Raw genomic sequence first — 21,053 nt, 5'->3', positions numbered from 1 at the left:
AGGAATCGAAAATAATGTTTCGTATTTATATTTCAGGAATCGCAGTTTGCGGATCAGGACTTGGGACATTCTTATTTGCTCCAATCACATCAGCTTTAATAGAAAACTATGGCTGGCGCGGTGCTATGGCTATCATCGGTGCCTTAATACTGAACTGTGTGCCATTAGGTCTTATATTTAAACCCGTTCCCGAGCCCCCACGAACACCCGCATCAGAACCCATGTTACCTAAATATAATAATAAGTCTCCACTAAAAAGATCTCAAAGTACAGAACACGTCCTCAGAGTTAATGGTAAGGTGGACGACAATGATATCGCAAGACTGACGCTGTCACAGCCCGCTTTAAACAAACCACATGAACAGAAGCCACCGCACTCGCGCCACGGAAGCGGCATCATGCAAAGGCCAGACGTCTTGTATCAAGGCAGTATGACGAGTCTTGCCAGATTTAGGTCTACGTCTCCTGAGAGAACATTCCCTACATCTGTCACGAAAGAAGAGCCTGAAGTGAAATGTGGCTGGTTGCCTTGCTCAACAGAATTTAAAGCAGCCCTCGGAGAAATGCTTGACCTGTCACTTCTAGTGGACCCTATTTTCATTTTATTCGCTATATCAAACTTTTTGACTAGTATCGGTTTTTACATACCGTACGTTTACACAGTACCTATGAGTGAATCGCTTGGAATTGAGAATCCACCATACCTGATATCTATAATCGGAGGATCCAATTTAGTTGGGAGAATAATTCTTGGTTACATAAGTGATAAGCCTTGGGTTAACCGCTTGCTGGCTTATAATCTGTGCCTTACTATCGCAGGATTTGGTATGTATACCGAACATGTATTCTAATAACTAAATAATCTATATTGCAGTTGTTGTAAAATGACGTTGTTATTTCCAGGCACGGCAATGGCGATGGCCTGCTGGGAATTTTGGGGTCTAGCTTTATACGCTACTACATTTGGTTTTACCATCGGCGCCTATGTAGGGCTTACTTCAGTCGTACTCGTTGATCTTCTGGGGATCGAAAAGCTCACCAACGCTTTTGGTCTCCTTCTGCTATTTCAAGGAATTGCTTCTCTTATAGGACCGCCATTTGCAGGTAAGAAATCTGTTATCCCTGCACATTTCTAACTAAAGTTCATATTATACATGATATTTAAATTAATATGTTATTTATTGTTTCCGCAGGTTGGTTGTACGACACGCTCCACTCGTACGCGCCAGGCTTTTACGTAGCTGGCGGCACGATATCGCTGAGCGGGCTGATTCTGTTCCTGATCCCGGTGATCGAGCGGCGACAGAAGCGGCAGTGGGAGGCGACGGCGCTGGAGCAGATCTAGCGCAGCGCGGGCGCAACGCGCGCCTGCCCCGCCATCGTGCTCAGCAGTCCCTCCACGCGCAGCGCCTCCACCTACAGCAACAGGGTATACAACACTACAATAATAGATGACGACAATTATTATTATGTAAATGAGGACTTTGTAAATAGCGATGCGATGGATGAATGCGACGAACGACTCGATGACGAACATCGAGCCCATTCCAGAGGAAGTGTTGAGTGTGCGTGCGACGTTTGTCTAAATAGTGATAAGATGAAAGGTGCAATATAAATCTTACTTTCAACTTTATACCGATTTGATTTATTTAAAACTATATAATAACATGAAGTGCCGCTATAATAAGTTTCCTATGAACTGCAATCTATCGATTTAATTAGTTTTAAGTAGTAAGGTGTATAATAAATATATCTATGTATAATACAAATACTTATTGTATCGGAATTACTGTAAAAATGTTCATAGCAGACCTAATTTTTGTGAAGGACGATGTCAAAAGCAACTTGGCTGTAATTTGGCTCTATCAATGGACAATTTGGAATAATAAAGTTTCTTGCCAATTAAGTGTTGACTAGTCGTGGTGTATCGTGTGCGTGTAAGTTAACTCCATAATACAGGCCTTACTGTGGACCAATCGTGGGTAGAGTGTGATGTCATCAAAAGTACCTAGTAAAGGCATATTGCGCTTTTTGTATATGTATTTAGAAATTAATCAACTTCATAATACGACGGCTGTTTCGTTCCCTTCATAGGCTACTGTTATTTTTCTTTAAGTAGTGATAATTTCCACGTTGTGTTCAGCAGTAGATATAATTTGTTGTTTAGGACTAGATTGAATTGAATTTCTTCCTTCACTAAAATATACATGTAATGTACATTTCGACTGAATTAGGTAACCATACGATGTATCATACTATGTAACTGGACTGCGCTGATATTCTTCGTACAAATCTTTTCTCTTTGTATTATATTGTTGGCAATCTTGTAATCGTATTTAATACGGTTTCATACATTATTTAATGTTACTATTATGTATACTATACATAAATATCTAATATAATAAAATATATAAACTGTGCATGTGTTATATTTCAATCCAAAACTACCTTCATTTAATACCTTGTATTATTTAGGTATTAACTCTGATAGCCGATGAATATTGTTGCTATAAGTTCTTTGGCTTAATCACGGCATATTTAAGTAGTTACAAAGGCATGTACTAGCCACAATAGTCACATGTGCAATAAGACCTTGGTAGAGAGACCTTCATTAATTCCTATGCGGTAAATGTGCCATGGCGCCCATAACATGAATTCCAATGGTCAATACCGCGGTACGTACGAGTATGTACTTAGACAACTTTCTAATAACTCACTTCCTGTTTTTGTTTATTAAAAGATAATACCTCCATTGTCCACAAAACTTTCAAAAAAGTTTTATTTTGGTTGAGTTTGCCTATTTACAAATAGGTAAAGTTAGTGGTATGTAAGGATATGTGAGAAACTCTTTCGCTAATAGAAACCTAACTGGACCTCTTGAGGTTAGTAAATCTATCAGACGCAAAGATTTTCCACCATATTTTGTCATGTATTTGGTTTCAGAGTAAGAGTAAAACCTCTGTTGTTCAAGAATACGATATGCCTACTTTTGATTTGGAAAAAAGAGAAAGAAAAGCTTCTAATTTCAATTCGTTTAATTATCCACATCACCAGGTTTTCACTTAATAAGGCAGACAGTTAAACCTTACTTGATATTTAATACTTATTTATACAGAAGAGCTAGTAGTAAGTAACAAAATCAATCTTTCTTATCATCTATTTGGACTTCATAGTCCATAGAATGCCAATTGAACATTTTGCCGCGCACTCGATCGTCGACAAGGAACATTGCTATCGCTGTCAGTGCAGGCGCAACCTGAAATGAAATGAGTATGCGTTGTAAGTACAAACATCAACTATTTATTGCTTAAAAGTAGGTACCTATCACTATATTTTTTCTTTTTGTTAGAAACTTTGCCTTGCTACAAGAGCAAGATACCGTTATGTCAAATGTCGGCAATTAAATGTAAAAATTAATATTCATATTTTACTTGATGTTAGGGAATGCATAATATTAAAAAATAACCCCAAACAAATAGGTTCGTGAAGATCAAATGCCAGATAGACTTGAAAATGAAGTTCTTAATAGATCATTGAAACATAAAATAGATCGATGCAAAACAAAGTGCCATTAAACGCGTATAACATATAGATTCATCAACTTTACGATCAAAGAAGTGTTTAAAAGAATGATAGCGATTTATTTGGCAGTCTCCGTGAAATACGCCACATGAGTCACAGATGAATTGGCGTGTCATGAGTCGTGGACGCTGCACCATTGTGCAATTACGTCACTCCTCATAAAGCTTCTTACACAACATTCGGGACGTACGTACTATTTGACGCATCATTAGCCAGGCGTAAGTTACAGGAGTTCATAAAAATAGCGACTGTTTCGAAGTAAGTAAATCACATCGTCCATATTTCTATTGTTTAAGGGCCTTCCTAATGCTACCTAATCCCGGCGTGATGATGAAAACAATGAAATAAATCACTGAAGTTAAACAAAAAACATAATATCCTCTTCAAACCAAACCACACGTGCATATCCAAGTAACTTTTGCTTGAAAATAATCGAGACTTCAAAACCATAATTAGAACTCTTGCAGCCAGTCTTGGGTAGGTTCCCGGAAGACAGGGATGCGGACTCCGGAATAATACTTGGACGCCTAATTTTTGTTCTATATCATAATTAAAAAGATTTCCTTACCCAATGAATCCACATAGCCCACATGATGTAAGTCCCTGAAGGCAGAGGTACCGTGTCCACATACATTAAGTTCGACAAGACCACACTGGCCCTGATTAGTGCGATCGGTGTCCAGCAAAGTAAGTTCACCATGGTTATTATGGTCACACTCTAAAATATCATATCATATCATTTATTGCAATAAAGAAAGTCTCAGAACTTGGAGAAATAAGAGACCTAAGTTTGCTTATTAGGAGGAAATAACGATGCGGAAAATATTAGCTTGTACTTGGGGTATACACTTTTATTTAATTAATATTTTTAGGCATCCATTAAAGCAGCAAGAACTCACCCGAGTAAAATATTGACTCCTCATAGAGCAAGGAAGCTTCTTCTCCAATATACGAGCCCAAATAAGCATCATCACCCTGAAACATTCCAAATTTGACATAGCCCTAAAAGTTTATTCTACATTACGAGAACCTTGTAAATGTAGGTATGGAAATTCTCACAAAAAAGCAATTAAAATTGTACGTCGTTAATAGGTCGTGTCAGTCAAAGTTTGTAGCAGATAATTGGACTAATTGCCTACCATTATTAATCGAAACTGCCTTCTCCCCAGTGCGATCTAATTGACACGGCTAATTTGCAACACTAGTTAAGCCTCTGATTAGGTTAAGTTTACTCGAGGCAATTTAGTACAAACGCAAATTGCTTGAGATGTAACCTCCGACGACCTATATACAACTATTCGCAATTACGTTTTTACATCGTTCCCAAAAGGAGGTAAGTAGGTACTTACATGACAATAGTAGGCTTGACGCTTCGAAGAACAAAAATGGATATGATGATGTGTCTCAGCCAAGTGTCTGGTAACACCATATCAAAGGTGCAGGAGGTACATTGAAAATCGTATCCATACTTCCCAAACCCGAACAGTGGTGGAATAGAATAAAGTCCAGCAAAGAACACACACAGACAAATAAACAAATGATAGTGGTTCCTCTGTATCTGCCAACCTTGAAAACAATAAATGTGAAGCAACCATAATTTAGTATGATAATAATCATGCAACATTAAATAGAGAATCACTTACCGTTGGTTATGTATTTTGCAACAACATATCTTTCAATACAGACGTGCGTAAGGCATTCGACCTCGAGCACTGCCAAAAACGTCTCCACGAAAGCAAAAAGTTCACAAGAGAATGTTTCTAATTCATACTGTAAACTGAAAGGCCTGTAAACGTACGCTCATTAGAAAAAGACGACGATGTCTGCACGCTGAAATATGTATACTTGCATGATCAAAATAGGTAGCAGAAAGTCATTCCTATTATTGCATTATGAGTATGTAATTGCAGATGCACATGTTGTATTACACGGAAGTGGAGAAAAAGCAATTACTCAAACTACAAAATCTTTCTAACAATATTTTGAATCGATTAAAAGGACTGAGTAAACATAAGGTATTCAATAAATTGCTAAATATACCCTTCAAACTCACGTTTGTATGTATCTGACAAGTGGCAGGTGCAAGACCGTCGGTACAATACGTCTGACACACCCCACCGCAATGAAATTATTTAAGTTGCGATAACTGCTATCAAATCGAAGGTTTGAAAACAGAAGGGTCACACTTAACCAAAAGCTCAATAAGACTGACAATAATCCTGAAATCAAAATATCAAGTTATAATGATACAAGTTTATTCAAATTAATTAAATATGTATTAGAAAAATTTATTACCTGTAATGAAGAAACCTTGATGTAAGACAATTCTCTCTTCATGACTGAAAACTTCTTTCCAAACACAATTAACTGTAACATTTTCATTCGAGCTCACTGATATCATTATATATAATTGAAAAAATCCTTTAAGGGGTCAAAGACTAATAGGATCAAGATTATAAAGCAGTTTATGGACGTGAATGCTACACTAAACGAGTCTAAAAGACTTGTGGTAATGCTTATTATAATCCTGATGTGTGAAACCTGAATCTCAAGTTGCATCTTGAGTCTTCAGTCACTACACCAGTTGGTTCATGCTCTGCTTCACCCATTGTACGCAGAAGTACTTCGTTGAATTGTGAGTTTACGTACCTACTGAGCAAGCGCAACGCAATTAGTGTAGGAGTTTTAAATACGAAAACTACGATTTGTAACTTAAACTTTTATTATAAGCGTAGGGATATACATTTCAAATGTGTACACAATTCTCTTATAGCATCATGAATTGTATTGCTGCTGATCATTTCTTGGGGGGACATCATTTAGAATATCTCCAGCGGGGCCCTACAGGCATCAGGCATGCAAGGACGTTCCTCTTCCTTCATCTTGCTAAAGTAAGTTGTTGTACCGTTTGGCCTGCTCAGGTTGAAGCAAGGCGTAATTTCTGCGCATGCGTCCAAGAAGTGCGGCGCGGAGCCTCTCATCACCGGCAATGAAACAAAGTACTGGAATACTTGTGGCTGCCTGATGGAGAGAAAAATTGAAATCTACTTAACCCCCATTTGCTTCTATAAATTAACTAGATTTGAATTGATTACTGACCTCCGAGGCGATAGGTGCGATCACCGCCAAAGCAGATGGCACATGTGGTCTGTATCCGTATATGAGTAATGGTAACCACTGGTAACCAACCAAAACGGCAGCAGGTATCCAAAACGCCAACGTACTAATGGACACTGCATGCAGAGTCTGAAATAGTAGATCATATATTTTAATGGTGTTAAAAGACAAATTATAATAAATAGGAAACTGTCTCGAATATACCAATTGGCTCAAAATTCTAATTTGTTGAAATACCCTTGCCAACTATAGCACCCTTTGACAAGCAGATAGATGATTATAAACTGCCAAATATTTCTGGAATCAACCGATGCATTTCGAAACATGTCAAACTTTCCCTTTGGCATCTAAAGTGTATATTTTTTCATGAAATATATAAATATTATGAATTTACCTGCGTAAGCTTCGTTTGCTCCTTTTGCTGCTCGCCTTTGTAGAATATTCTTTCTAACCGAACAGCTTTTCCCATGTAATTAAATCTGGAAATATGAAATACAAAAGTTAAGTAAAGGAATCATTGATACACTGTGTAGGTAAAAAAACCTATGAATTATACTTACATAGCGACGACTGGTATGACTCCACACACAAGAATGTAAGGTATACTGAAGCCTATGTGTTTGGCTCCAGAAGTCGATGATGGCCAAAGAAATGTGCAAGTAGTTCCGGTTGAATCACATGAGTACTTCCCATAGCCAAACAAAGGGGGAATGGCGAAAATAAATGAATTAAACCAACTGAGGCCAACGAAAGACCAATACATTCGCGTACAGAGAAATCTTTCTGAAATAAGAAACGAAACAAAAATAAATCAAAACAACAAAATAAACACAAACACAAATTAGTCAATTAGCATTACATACCACGTCTGAAGTACTTTGCTAATAAATATCGCTCCAAAACTGCCACGAACAAGGCAGTCATTTGAAAGACACCAAAGAATTGATTCAGAAATGCAAATAGTTGACAGCACGAAGGACCAAAGAGCCATCTAAAACAATATCTATCCGTTAAGACAGACATTCGAATATAAATTTTAATTCATTTCCTTAATATAAAAATTTTACCTTTTCGCTATAGCCGATGATCCGGCAAATGGAAATCCGACAAGATTTCTGCCAAGTGATGCTGTGCACAGATTAAGTACCAGAATATGACTCCTGAATATGAGCAGGTGACTGTGGATGAATGTGGCAAAAAGCCAACCATTGAGCAGCACCCCGAACACACCTATTGAATAATAACCCCACATTAACGTAATAAAATGGAAACACAAACACACTACTCTCCAAAATTTATTTATGACTCATTAAACGTTGAAATATATGTTTGAGGCAGTAATTAAACTAATGTGAAACTAACCGAATATAAAAAGGCAAGCTCCCAGTAACACTTTGTAAGAACTGTCGAAATAATACCACGGACACTCATCTTCGAGATCCTCAAACAAGGTTTGCATTCTGGGGCAACCACTTTCTTTGATCACTGCACCGTCAGGCACCGTGAAAAATGTTCGCGAGGTGATACTGGTGTGTATTGGGCATTTAGATTATTTTTCCATAATCACATAAACGTCCACGTAGTTGAAGTTGTTACAGAGACTGGTCAGGTTGTCGAACCACCGCGTAGGGACTCGCTACAACAAAGGGAGTGGATCTGGTTACGTTCCCTGACGCCACTTTGTGCGCGCCATCGAGGGCGTGAACGTGCCGTATGTCCTGCTACGGTGCACAAGCTAAGGTACTTCATGATTCACGACGGTAACTTCGCTGTTTATGTTCTCAATAATGTACTGTTTACCTAGTTCCTAAAAAATAACAACTGAGCCGCCAAGAACCTATGATGGGTCTGCCAATGGCTACCTATTAAAAATGTTTACTATTATAACTATTTATTAACTAACTATATATTAACTATTATATTAAAACTATTTATTTAGGTTTTTATTTTGGTTCACCAAAATATATAAGTAAATAAGAGATTATGAGAAAACTATACTTCGGAACCAAATAGCTCTACTCTTGTGGCTTTGATAAAAATAATAACTTTTTTATACTACGGAGCAATGTCAGCTCTATCCGGGAATCGAACCCGAGATGTGCTCGCTGTGAACTATGATATGAATTCCTCTATAAACATTAACGTATGAAGATTTCGGCTTTCGTCACAATTTCAGAAAATAAATAAATAAACAAATGAATGTAGGTGTTAAACTTTAATCACACTATGCTTTTCGCAAACCGGTATTTAACTGGGGTTTTCAATAGGCGAAGTTAATTAATTAACCAGATAAATCTCCCGGTACCTAATTCACCGCAGCTGTTTTTGTATATTAAACGAGAGCACTGAGCTCCTAATATATTTCATTTCCCACTGATTTAAAAATAGTTATCAACCGAACTCTATTTATAACATAGGTAGGTACATGATTTTTCCCAGATGTCACGTCTTCGTATTTCACACGTTTGTAGGACGAGCTCAGGTAACCGCTGAATCGTGTGATATGAGAACGTCGAGCGCCGTACAGAACTTGTACGTAAATTACCTGATAATCTATACGTTATTGGCTTGGCAACGCCCGTGAAGAATACGTCAGGTCCGTATACGTACTCCACGCGGCCGGCACACTTCTATCGGACTCAGTTAATTGCGGAGAAGATCGCGTACGTTTTTGGCTATGTTATACTTATAACCGATCATTGCCTAGCTGTTATCAAACTCGCTGATTTGTATATTCGCATTGAGCGCTCAGTGCAGTGCCGTCATCGGTCGGGTCGCGGGAGGATGTTGTCGTTGGAGCAATTGTCGCAAATGGTAAAGGAACACCTCGGACTGTGCGAATATGTAGACGATCTGCAATATACGTGCAAATGGATGGTTAGCGAATCTCCCTTCGGTGGACGAGGCCTGTTCGCCACCGAGGATATAATGCCAGGCGAAGTGCTGTTCGTTGACCGACCTCTCATATATGGCCCTCGAGCTGGAAGCGCCGTCGAACAAGGCTGTACGGTGTGCGGAAAACTAGACATTGATACTTTATACAAGTGTTCAAAGTGTTTATTGTTATTGTGCTCTGTTCAGTGTCAGAATACTAACGTTCATTTAAACGATTGTGGTATAATATCCCGCTGGAATATCAATACGCCTGTCGAGGATGTTGACGGCATCTTACTGTCTCGCGCTTTAACACCCATCCGAGCACTAATGTTGAATAATTACCAAAGAATATTTATGTCATGTCTACAGGCACACGATTTACCTCAACACGGAACAGAAATAAGAAATTTGAAACAATATTATGACATACCAGAAGAAGAAGAGCAGCTGATGATATTAGCCTGTTGTGCGTTAGACACGAATGCATTTCAAATTGCCACTGCGTACGGTAAAAAGGAAATGAGTATGCGTGGATTGTATCCTGTGTCGGGATTGATGAATCACAATTGTGTTCCAAATACGAGATACTATTTCAACAGTGACCTTCAAATGACGGTAAAAGCAGTAAAGCCTATAAGAGCGGGGACAGAAATATTTTCCTGTTACTCTGGGCTCTTATGGGGAACGCCAGCGCGTCGTACTCACCTTTATAAAACAAAACATTTCTGGTGTAAATGTGACCGATGTGCTGATCCTACTGAACGAGGAACCCTCCTCGGTGCCCTGAAGTGCTTCTCAAATCAATGTTCAGGATATCTGCTACCCATAGAGCCACTGAACTGCTCAAGTTCCTGGCGATGTTTGCAGTGTAACATGCGAGTTCCAATCAAAAATATTTGCGCCATCCAGGGTGCCCTCGGAAGTCTCATGGGGACATTAAACTTTGAGAGTGTACCAGATTTAGAAAGTTTTTTAGTTAATCGAATATCAAAGTATATTCCGAAGACGAACCAAATAGTGATCGATCTTCAGTGCCGCCTAATCTGTGCGTTTGGAGAGGTCGAAGGATATCGTTGGCACGGTACGTTTCACCAAGTAATTTTTAAGTTTTCCTAAATACACATAACATATTATTATGTATTCACAAGATGTTAAACCAGTAAATATTAGAAACTTTTAAGGTTAAGATCAATCTGAATAATCAGATATACAAAGATATAGTTTATCGTAATCTCGTCTGTTTTGAAATACTTTGCGACGTGACATTGAAAAGTTTAGCTCTACTGGAAAATGTTTTACAATCAATTATTAGTAATGTGCAACTATTGATTGAAACAAAGTGACGTCAGAAGCTCTCGATTGTTCTTTCAACTGTACCTATCGATAAAGGCTTATGGCCTACCGGTGCTTTTGCAATAATTATATTCCGCTCAAGTACAGGTAACATTGCAAATCGCGGTAAACAATGCGTCATTTCCTATAGCGCGTCAGACATTGTATGCTATTAATGGCTGCCGACGGCGCGCGCCTACCTGCGTCGCGATACATACCTGTAAACCGGGAAGCTGAAGTAACGATTACCTAATACATAACAATTACAGATATGTAAATCAAAGGTACATTTATAAGCTTCGATTCATAAATAAGCATTTGGATTTGTCGAAGGTAAATAGATAATTTTTTGTTTATATTTAAGGACTATCAAACCACATTAATTTAAGTCCGCATACAAAATGCATGTCCCGATGTTTTAGACTTTTTTATTATATTTGGCCCTGCATCTAAGTCCCGGATGTAGGTATCTAGCCAGGTAGCTCAAAGTTACACAATACAATATTCTGCTACTCAAATAAGACAGTTCCCATGGCCGGCTGCACTAGATCAGAGCTGAAGGATAACAAGGATCCAACCAATTACGTGGTAAATACGTCCCGCTGCAATTTTATGAACTTCTAGATTTGTACCGGAGTCCAGTGCATTCATACTAAGATGTGTTACTCTGGCGTCTGCCCACGGTGGCGCTAATGTTTTATGAATGTAAAATAGGCCAAACCCACTTAAAAATACATAACAACCGTTCATAATTAGGTACCGTAAAACGAGGTGACTTTGAGATCCGGGGCGACATTGATGATTACTCAAAATTTATGGTTTTACTTATTTTTATATTTGGAATGGAACGTAATAATTTTTATTTTTATTGTGTTGGCAAGACTGACTCATCAGCCATGTTTTCCGAAAACGTCGAGGTGAGAGGATTGCTGTAAGTAATTTATTTATTTGTTTAAGTTAATATGTAAATAGGACAGTTTTTTTAATACCGGACAACTTTGAATGCACAAATGTATGTATTTACTTGGTATTTATGGAAATAGGATATGTGATTGTATGTTTATTTGAGAACAAAAACAAGTTTTAACCTTCCTCTTGCGGTCGCCATTTTGTTTTCTATGCTTTCATTTGTAGACCGGGGCGTAATTGATTAGTCATATGAGGCGACATTGATAGCTATCAATCTCGCCCCAGTTAATATAAAAATGGAAAGACATAAGACATTGTATCATTTATCAATCTAACCCCAGGTATTTATTTTGTTTGTAGAATCAGAATTATTGCTTATATTTTCTATGTTTTTATTTTTTTTTATTTTTTTAAGTCTGTACCACGTACAAATAATTCTAAGAATGATTGTGTGACCATGTTGATAATTGCGTAGAAATATTTAGTTTTGATAATTATGTTACCTACCTACTAGGTACTTTTTGATCTCTGATTACCCACCTATTATGATTGTTGAGACTGATTATTATAACAGAAATTAGTAAAAACTTTAGAAAGTTTGATATTATTATTAATATACTGACTGATGTTGATTAGATAAAAAGTTTAAAAATTATTTGCGTGTTTTAATGTAGACCCTTTATTACAAATTAAATAAACTTGGACTCAAATATAACACTAATCAATTTCACCCCTAGAATCAAAGTAGCCCCAAAAAAATAAAAAAATAGCTATTTTTGGAACCAATAATGTCAATTTTTATTTTTTTATTGTTTTTTGTTCCTTAGCGGGGTGTCTTTCATATTCGATGAAAAAAGAACGTGGTATCAAAGTAGCCCCAAATTCAATATTAAATTGATTACAAGCTTTTTATTTTTTTTTCTATATTAATACCAACTTTTTCCAATAAAAAAAAATTAAATATCAAAGTATGTCGTTAGTCCACCCTACTAGCATTTTTTTTAAATGTGTAACATTCAAATACAAAGAAAGGCATCAGTTTACATTTTAAAATTAATCAATGCCACCTCGTTTTACGGTATTGAAAGATTGTTCCTGTTGTTAAAGTAGTTACTGAGTTTTTAATAGATACTTATTTTTATTTATGCTACAAGTCTGTCTTGTATTCCGCATACATATTATCACAGAACAGTATGCTTGAAATGTTATAATCAAAAGAATTGCATACCTACCCATCTGCCTATTTTATGCATTTATTGAGCGCAGCCAATCTACTCGTCACTTTACGCATGGTAGCAAAATATTGCTGCCAATCATCCCTTCAGTCATTCATATAACGAATAACTTTAATATTTAACACTGCCTGAGACATGTTTCCATGCCAATAACCCTCATAGGTGTAAGGAAAACATTTTATACCCAACCGATGGATTCCTAAATAATTATGTTTAGTCTACATACATATTATCCGCGAGCATAGTCAATTTATTTCCCTAGGCAGATGAAACATTGTGATAAAAAGATAAACGTATGCCAATTTTAGTCAGTAGAAATCCAGGACAGATTTAAATGTAGATTTAAACAGCTTAGAAAGGTCGCTGGGACCCAAATACATATCCAAAAGTCCAGTGTGTCACGAAAATGATCACAGCTCGATTAAGGAATCGAACCCTACTCACAGCACTCACGCTTTTCCAATCGATGCAAAGACGTTAACAGTGTTACGTGTCGATCTGATTAATGAATTCCTCGTGTCTGACAATTAACCGGTCGATGCTTGGAAACTGTAAACATCCGGGTCTTGAATATCTTACCGTTGACGTAGACCGGTGCAAGTTTATTAACATCTTCACATTACACAGCCTCATTTAATTGAAACTGTTTAAGATGCAATTGTCCATGTTTGCGGAAAAGTAAACCTATAGGTAGATGATAAATATCATTGTTTTCGCTGACAAGGGGATGAAAAGACATGATTGTTGTAAACATTAGTCAACTGGGTCACGCAATCACGCGATCTGTCTGCTAAGGAAAATGGCTTGGTTCACTTTACACGTCTGCCCTATTTAATAGCGAAGTATTTGTTTATGTTTGAAGGTATTTGTTTGGGTTCAACTTTATGAAAGAAAATTTGATTATAATCAATCAATAAGCATTCCTGCTGAAAAAAAAAACAATTTTTAAGGTAAACATTACAACTTCAGAAGTACTAAGAGGATGAAATGAGGTCACGAAAAAGTTCTACAATGTAGATACACACTCCAGATTGTGTTCTGATGAATTGAAACGGTTTTTATTGACAGTTAAACATACTGACTCGGCTTTTAGGTCGCAACGTGCAATAGTAAACTAAACATAAATCGCTAAACCGACGTATATTACGTCAGATTCGACACGTGAGCTGGCTCCATGGAACAGATGAGATTTATTATTTCCAGTGGCTATTTTCATAACGGGTTACATCGATGTTGTCGGTGGATTGGCGGCGTCAGTCAGCCGCGGCGCGCTGCTCCACCTACCATGCCCTCCAGCGCACTAGCACTCCAGCGGCAGCTCCGAAATGGCGCACACAATTGCCGAAAAGATACACAAGCAGTTAATGGCATACCTTGAAGAAGTTTCTCAACCCCTCTGGACCATCAAACCATCAAAACTCGGAGGGCGAGGATTATTTGCATTGCAACCAATCAAGAAAGGAACCTTGATCTTCAAGAATAAGCCGCTGATTGTAGCACCGCGTGCCGATCGAGCCGGAGACTGCTACTGCACCGTTTGTCATCAAGTCAATAAAGCTTGCCGCCCTTGTGAACTATGTTCATTGGCAATCTGTTCAGAAGAATGCAAAACCAGCAAGGATCACGACACTGAATGCAACTTTATCACAGCCAACTGGAAACCAAAACCTGATAGTGTTAATGACATCCATCATCCAGAAGTATTGGCACGAATGCAGATTTATTTACGGTTTTTACTTCTTAAGAAAGATCACAAATTGCTGTTAACTTTTTTACAAAACAACAATGCCGAAGGTAAATTCTTAGAACTTGAAATGTTGTGCAGGACGCATGTGGTGCTGGATGATCAAATAACATTTATGAAAATAGTGCACTCCATTATCAACATAAACTCCTTTAGGATTCCTAATAACCCACTAGACGGAAAAATACCACTACGAGGACTTTACCCACTGTCAGCATTTCTCAACCACAATTGTGTCCCAAATACAAGAAATGTGTTCAACCCTGATTACACTATGGCTGTATATGCCACAAGAGATATTGAAGTTGGAGAAGAGATCCTAACGTGCTACACAGGGCTATTATTGTGCACCCCAGCTAGAAGATGTTTTCTTTATAAATCAAAACATTTCTGGTGCAAGTGTGAGCGATGTAAAGATAATACGGAGATGGGAACAAAGCTATCTGCACTGAAATGTTTCAACAAAGAATGTGTGGGAATTCTGCTTCCGACGTCGCCTTTAAACCCTGAAGCGGAGTGGTGCTGTGATAATTGTGATTCTAAAAATACTCCGGACGAAGTAAGGACGATTCAAAGCATTTTGGGAAGCTTAGTTGGTTCCTTGGACCTGGATGATCAATTCCGCCTGGAAGCGGCTATTCTAGCACGATTAGCTAATTTCATCCCTTACTCTAATCATATCTTCATCGATTTGCGATTGAGATTAGCATTGAAAATTGGATTTACCGAAGGATTGAAGCTAAATGGTATTTGATAACTTATTCAATTGGCTTCAGTGTAGCGCAATGCCTATAACTGCCGAATAACTTTGACATGATTATACAAAATTTTAACGCAAATACATAATTCTAACCAAAATAACGATTAGCAATTTAGATTGTTCATAATTTAATACGACAATTGGTGTAAAAGCTTTGTTTTGTTTGTTTTATTTTGTTACCAGGAACATCAAGTAACATCACTTGATAGAGTACGCATGTAATATTAGACTTACTATTAATATGAGTCTAGAATTAACCTCCAGTCAGACACTCTAATAATTAGGAGCTGCCTAATGAATGCCGCATATTTTCCCTGTACAAGATTGCTTTAATTAACCCAATCCCATTGCAGATTAGGTTCATCTAATATTAGGCATATTCAGTCAGTGAGCTTAGCAAATGCATGCGTGGCCTATGCCAAGGCAGGTATACCCTTTTTTCCTTTGCCATTTAGACAAACAAGGAAAGTTTGGTCCCCATTTTTTTCACTCGGGACATTTTGACCAAAGCGTCGCATATAAAAAGCCTACCTATTGCATCTACATAATTTCATAGTACAATTGCGTGAATGGTGGTAATTGGTAGTCTTTAAAATAAAAGTGCGTTACCAAATAATTTACGACTTCACAGATCCGGTAGCTAGAATAAGAAAGAAAACGTACTTGTTTCTTATTTCGCTTTCAAATCCTTTATTTTTAGCCGAACACAAACAAACTGAATGTTGTTTGTTTTCATCGTGTCGGGATCGTTTTAACGTTAGGCTGAATAAATCGATAGCTTATTTACACGGCGTCTATCTAAGATGAACAATTAATCTTTATTCACGGTATCTAAATTTAGCTTAACGAGGTCTTAGAAAATCTTTTTAAGCAAACATTAAACAAAACGTCTTCAATAATGCTATAAGCTTTTCATAAGTCTGACAAATATCTACTAGACTGGAAACCGCATCAAAATGGATTCAGCAAAAAGTGAGATAATCGCGCGCATACATATGTATGTACATATAGACAGACAGGTCAAACTGATAACCCCCTCTTTTGTAGTCGGTTAAAAATTGGAATCCCCCGATTTTTCTTCTAAGTAGGAGCTACGCTAGTAGGTACTTTTTAATAAATTATATGCAAATAAATGATACGCGATATTATTCGCGGCTAGTAGACAGCTTGTAAACCTTTAACCTATCCAATGAATAGCTACAAATAAGTATTACAAATGAAACCAACTGCGTTCGTCTTATGTTTCTAGGACATGTTGCGGTGCATCCACTATGTCAAGGTTTATTTAAAGAATTATTATTGTTTGTGTTATTGTTGTAAATATTTTAGTTTAAAGATTACTTTAGAATTTATAACAAAATGTAACAGTACAAATGTTACCTCGCTATCATTATGAATAGAGTTTCAAAATACTTCCCGAAACGCCTTACAGAAAATATCGAGCTTTAACAGTTTGACGGGTAGGTATAATTAGGTAAGTATAATATAATATCTGTATACATTCTGTAGCGCATCGGCTAAACGGTTAAATCGATTTGAATGTTTGTGTCATCGGAAAGCTTCATCCATGAAAATCTGTAACGGAATCAAACGTTATTAAAGAACGGTGGCTTAATGTTAACCCACAATTAAAAAGAGCAATGGTTAATAATTCATTGTCATTAACATGAGCAGATTTCACTTCGCAATTAATCAAATCAGGAAGACCCTTCCTAATCAGGATGGCAAGCACCTCTGAATACGAACAATTTTATGTCTACAAACGAATTTAGTTATGAAATGAAGATGAGTAAATTAAAAATCCATTAGCATCATCTTAATTAAAATTCCTTAATATTTTTAACACCAAAGACAGAAGTATAAAAAGAAAGGCACTAATTAAATACGTAAATAAAAGTGTTTAACAAATGTTATGTCATAATTGCATGGGTATCCGTTTCCATTACCAGCAGAAGAAAAGTACCTACTTACTTATCTTGGGAAATAAAATTGTTTGATACTCGTAGATTTTAAGTAGTAAGTTATTGATTCTTTACGTTTCTAATTTCACCCATTATCTGGACTTATGCTGCAAGTAACATAATCTAGATCTTGTTGTTGAATGTATTTCGCATCCACATTTATATCCAAAAAAACATTCCGTTCATGAAATATAATTATGTTTAAGTATAAGACGTAGTTTAGCACTTTGTAGGTCACCTTATGTTCTTCCTAATACTAAAGTCCAAAAAAATAGAGCATCTTTTCAGATGCAGCCGGACTCTTAGGTAGACCTGACAACTCTCTAATTTAATCATTAGATCTTATCCTATCATTAATTATGAAAGTTGTGAATTAATAAACATCTTTACAATTTTGGCACGTACATACACAAAGGACAGAGAATCTTGTGGAACAATGGAAACGTAACCACAAACCGGCGCGTGTTACTCGTAAAATCGCGTTCGAATAAACAACGTCACGGCTTATGCATATTTGGAGCAGATAACGCTGGTACTCTTGCACTATTACCTATGCTGATGCATGCTTTGCAAAACACTACCACTCCGAAATTGAAAATACACAGCTGCATAGTTTGAAGCTAAATGACACAAGTGACTTCTGGCCCTTTCGCACGATTAATCTCCTATAATTCGACTATATGCATTTACTGAAATAAGCACCGTCCTTTTCTGAAAACAACTCAAGAAACACATAGGTACTTATACTACGGTTTGTTGAGTATAGTAATAATATTTGTAAGGAATGGCTTCTATTTTAGGAGTGCGAAGAATTAGTAATACATAATTATACTCCTTTATTTAATTCACTCAGTTGTAACTGCGTCATTCCGTAAAAGCAAATACGTAAAACTTTAAAGTCTAGTGTCGAATGTAGTTAGTATTGCATTGTGAGTTCAGAATAACGTGTAGTGTGCGGCATGCGACGTACTACGCAACAAACAAGTGAATAAAATCGGCCACGATAATATCGTGAGGGGCAGTAGTACGATTGACCGCCGATTGACATGGGCGCCGCGGCTAGGAACGCTCGTCCTCACGTCGTCACCAGGTGGATCTGTCTACCTGTACCGTTAGTACATACCTATCATTCATAATTTTGACGCCCAATCTATTTTATCCGCTAATCACTGCCAAACAAGTGAATATTAATAAAATGTTCTGGCAATGACAGTGAACTGCACTTAGCAATGCGTCAGTGTTTGAGAAGACGATTGTGCATTAGAACCAATTATTTTATTTATATGGCGTTAGATAGAACATGACAGATATGAGTGCCCTCAAAACTGCTACTCAGCAATCGCTCAGTGCGTCGGACTTGGCGGAGTGCCGTTACATGGTGAAGGTCTGCATTCTATTCTGCCAACTATTTCTATTTCTTCGCCAAGATATGATGTATTGAGAATCAATTTGTTAGTTAGTTAAACACTATAAGCCAATTGTTTAAATAGTTTTAGCTCATGGTTACCTAAGGTATCAATCTGTGACGGAGGTGATTTTTCTTAACCTGGTGTCTGAAAGGACACACTCTGTTTCAAGGCTTGAACCATCGGAAACTATATCTATAAGCAAAAAATTACAAAGTGTTTTATGTATAGGTAGGTATAGGCTTCCTCAGAACCCAAATGTGTGCACGAATACTTATTTTCAATTAATAAATCGTCCACATTCATCCGAACAACTTGCAGGAGTTAGTCTAATTGATGATCCTTGAGGCTGTGTTATAGGTACATACATGCCCTTTGGAAACATGCTGCTGGCAATTTTTCATCGCCGTTCTTGTCATTAAACCTCACAACAAAGGCATACGGGTGTTACCTATAAGTTTCATATGTACCTACCTATAACTCAATTTGTGCGATCTGCCGGTCGGTGCATCATGGATGCAATTTTATTAATTAAACATTATTGAATACGGGACGTACCTTCTCTCTAAAATCATGAATCTGTCTGGAAATTCAAATGTTATGAGAAAAATGTAATATCGAGTTTCTTTGTGGAACATTGCTATTATAAGAAACTTAAGATTCCTAGGGGACCCCCTTTACCTACCTGACTATGTGGGACCTACCTTTTTCATGTAAATATGGTTTAAGTTTACTGAAAGTAATGCACATTAATTTATTTTTAATAATAAATGACTATGTTGGAACCTAATTGCTTGGAGTTTAGACTGTGATATCTATACTAACTACACTATTATGGTCGTATTCCAGAGCTGTCGGAGTCTCGTCTGGCGCTGAAAGAGAACCTGTGCCGCGGCACTCTGCGCACGTTGGCGGCGCTGGGCGTGGGCGACGCGCACCTGCGCGGCCTGCTTCTGTACCACCTGCACGCCGCGCTGGCAGAGCGCGCTCGGCGCTCGCCAGACCTGTATGAGGTAACTCTCGCATTAAATCCTAGAGGTTTTTCATTGAAGACTTGTTCAAATCTGCAGAAGATAAATTGACGTTTTTGTCTCTGATTCGAGGCTGTACTTGGTTCATCAATAAGTTGCTTGCATTAATTTGTTTAAAAGGTAATGTGTATTCTACACAGGGTTCGTTTAACAAAATGATCATTAGAGAACCATTAGGTACACCTTTATGTTTAGGGATACTTAAGATTTTGTTTAAACGCGCTTCCAATATCAGAAGTTTGAACCAAAATGATGGCATCAAAAGGACATATATTATGTATTATTTTGTACACAAACCTGACGGTTCAATTTTCTGTTTCAGGAAATAAAATCTGAAATCGAGAGTACCATAGAACAAGCCTACATAATCCTCCAAGGCGACATTTCCGCGCCCCCAGATCTAGAACTGAGGCGCCGGTACCTTGGCCCAGGCTGTGATAAACCCCAAGAAGAAAGATTCTTCATCCTCGATGCTTAATAAGTGCTGAACATGTGATAGATAAATATTTTTATATGTTATTTTATTTGTGTCTATGTAGGTAGTGTGTATAAAAATCTAAAATATCTATGTAGTCACGCAGGTACCTACCTGCCTGTCTTATAAAAAAAATATACAAAAGATACCTTATTATACAACAAAGATAGCCGACTGGAAAAGTAAATGATACAAAATGATCAAATTTAGGTGTTTTTATTTACTCCCCTATGTACCTAGTACTAATGACGTACTAGCCGATCGTCGACTACGACGGCTTTTCTCATATAAGGAGGTCAACCAACATTTGCGCAGTCATAGGTATTGCTTGACTCTCGCAGCTCGTAGCGATCGGACGAAAATCCAACACGATCACACGATTTGAGATCAGGCGCAAGATCGACATTAACGTACTCTCCGATGCGCGGGTGTATCAATCTCCAACTTCCAGACTCCAGGCTGCTACGTGAAAGTTTCTGAAATCCACAAAGCGATTTCGGCCCGATCTGGGCCGCGATTCTCCTAATTTTACTTAAGCGTCATACGATTCACGTTCGACTCGATTCGACTGAGATCCGATCCCGACTCGATTACGATTGAAGGGAATGTGGCATTCCGCTATTT

At 37.6% G+C, this 21,053-nt stretch overlaps 4 protein-coding genes across 6 annotated transcripts in view; 2 read left to right on the top strand and 2 right to left on the bottom strand.

The window, feature by feature from the left end:
- Positions 1 to 2,420, top strand: part of LOC124645880 (monocarboxylate transporter 12) — a 40,845-nt gene extending 38,425 nt beyond the window's left edge. For both annotated transcript variants that reach the window (XM_047185855.1, XM_047185854.1), the window contains exons 5-7: positions 37 to 825; positions 904 to 1,104; positions 1,194 to 2,420. In XM_047185855.1, coding sequence (XP_047041811.1) covers positions 37 to 825; positions 904 to 1,104; positions 1,194 to 1,345 — 1,142 coding nt within the window. In that variant the 3' untranslated portion in view covers positions 1,346 to 2,420. The remainder of the gene's footprint in view (positions 1 to 36; positions 826 to 903; positions 1,105 to 1,193) is intronic.
- Positions 2,421 to 3,020: 600 nt separating this feature from the next.
- LOC124645948 (rhodopsin, GQ-coupled-like) lies at positions 3,021 to 6,206 on the bottom strand. The gene is made up of 7 exons (XM_047185936.1): positions 5,878 to 6,206; positions 5,636 to 5,801; positions 5,226 to 5,368; positions 4,932 to 5,148; positions 4,482 to 4,557; positions 4,151 to 4,300; positions 3,021 to 3,256 (listed from the first exon to the last, which is right to left on the bottom strand). Exons 1-7 carry the CDS (start codon positions 5,981 to 5,983, stop codon positions 3,140 to 3,142), a joined length of 975 nt encoding a protein of 324 aa, XP_047041892.1. The 5' UTR covers positions 5,984 to 6,206; the 3' UTR covers positions 3,021 to 3,139.
- Positions 6,207 to 6,286: 80 nt separating this feature from the next.
- Positions 6,287 to 10,370, bottom strand: LOC124645947 (visual pigment-like receptor peropsin). Its single transcript, XM_047185935.1, has 8 exons — positions 10,282 to 10,370; positions 8,062 to 8,335; positions 7,767 to 7,929; positions 7,563 to 7,690; positions 7,260 to 7,482; positions 7,094 to 7,178; positions 6,682 to 6,828; positions 6,287 to 6,603 (listed from the first exon to the last, which is right to left on the bottom strand). The coding sequence occupies exons 2-8, from the start codon at positions 8,156 to 8,158 to the stop codon at positions 6,469 to 6,471; spliced, it is 978 nt and encodes a 325-aa protein (XP_047041891.1). The 5' UTR covers positions 8,159 to 8,335; positions 10,282 to 10,370; the 3' UTR covers positions 6,287 to 6,468.
- On the top strand, positions 9,293 to 20,634 carry LOC124645946 (SET domain-containing protein SmydA-8-like). 2 transcript variants are annotated; one of them, XM_047185933.1, is made up of 3 exons: positions 9,293 to 10,657; positions 19,773 to 19,936; positions 20,277 to 20,634. In XM_047185933.1, exons 1-3 carry the CDS (start codon positions 9,484 to 9,486, stop codon positions 20,430 to 20,432), a joined length of 1,494 nt encoding a protein of 497 aa, XP_047041889.1. In that variant the 5' UTR covers positions 9,293 to 9,483; the 3' UTR covers positions 20,433 to 20,634. The 2 variants fall into 2 exon arrangements, with proteins under 2 accessions (XP_047041889.1, XP_047041890.1); XM_047185934.1 differs by lacking the exon at positions 9,293 to 10,657 and adding an exon at positions 14,302 to 15,542.
- Positions 20,635 to 21,053: the final 419 nt, after the last annotated feature.

The sequence above is a fragment of the Helicoverpa zea genome, chromosome 3 (genome assembly GCF_022581195.2).
Source record: "Helicoverpa zea isolate HzStark_Cry1AcR chromosome 3, ilHelZeax1.1, whole genome shotgun sequence".
Lineage (NCBI taxonomy): Eukaryota > Metazoa > Arthropoda > Insecta > Lepidoptera > Noctuidae > Helicoverpa > Helicoverpa zea.
This window is presented reverse-complemented; position numbering and strand designations above follow the sequence as displayed.

Excerpts from the sequence above, each read along its gene's own strand:
- LOC124645946 (XM_047185933.1), top strand. The coding sequence starts at position 9,484 with ATGTTGTCGTTGGAGCAATTGTCGCAAATGGTAAAGGAACACCTCGGA. Across the intron at positions 10,658-19,772 it reads CGAAGGATATCGTTGGCACG|AGCTGTCGGAGTCTCGTCTG; the intron begins GTACGTTTCACC and ends GTCGTATTCCAG. Across the intron at positions 19,937-20,276 it reads GCTCGCCAGACCTGTATGAG|GAAATAAAATCTGAAATCGA; the intron begins GTAACTCTCGCA and ends TTTCTGTTTCAG.
- LOC124645948 (XM_047185936.1), bottom strand. The coding sequence starts at position 5,983 with ATGATATCAGTGAGCTCGAATGAAAATGTTACAGTTAATTGTGTTTGG. Across the intron at positions 5,802-5,877 it reads TCAAGGTTTCTTCATTACAG|GATTATTGTCAGTCTTATTG; the intron begins GTAATAAATTTT and ends TTTTGATTTCAG. Across the intron at positions 4,301-4,481 it reads GGAGTCAATATTTTACTCGG|AGTGTGACCATAATAACCAT; the intron begins GTGAGTTCTTGC and ends ATGATATTTTAG.
- LOC124645947 (XM_047185935.1), bottom strand. The coding sequence starts at position 8,158 with ATGCAAACCTTGTTTGAGGATCTCGAAGATGAGTGTCCGTGGTATTAT. Across the intron at positions 7,483-7,562 it reads AGCAAAGTACTTCAGACGTG|AAAGATTTCTCTGTACGCGA; the intron begins GTATGTAATGCT and ends TTCTTATTTCAG. Across the intron at positions 6,604-6,681 it reads TCGCACCTATCGCCTCGGAG|GCAGCCACAAGTATTCCAGT; the intron begins GTCAGTAATCAA and ends TCTCTCCATCAG.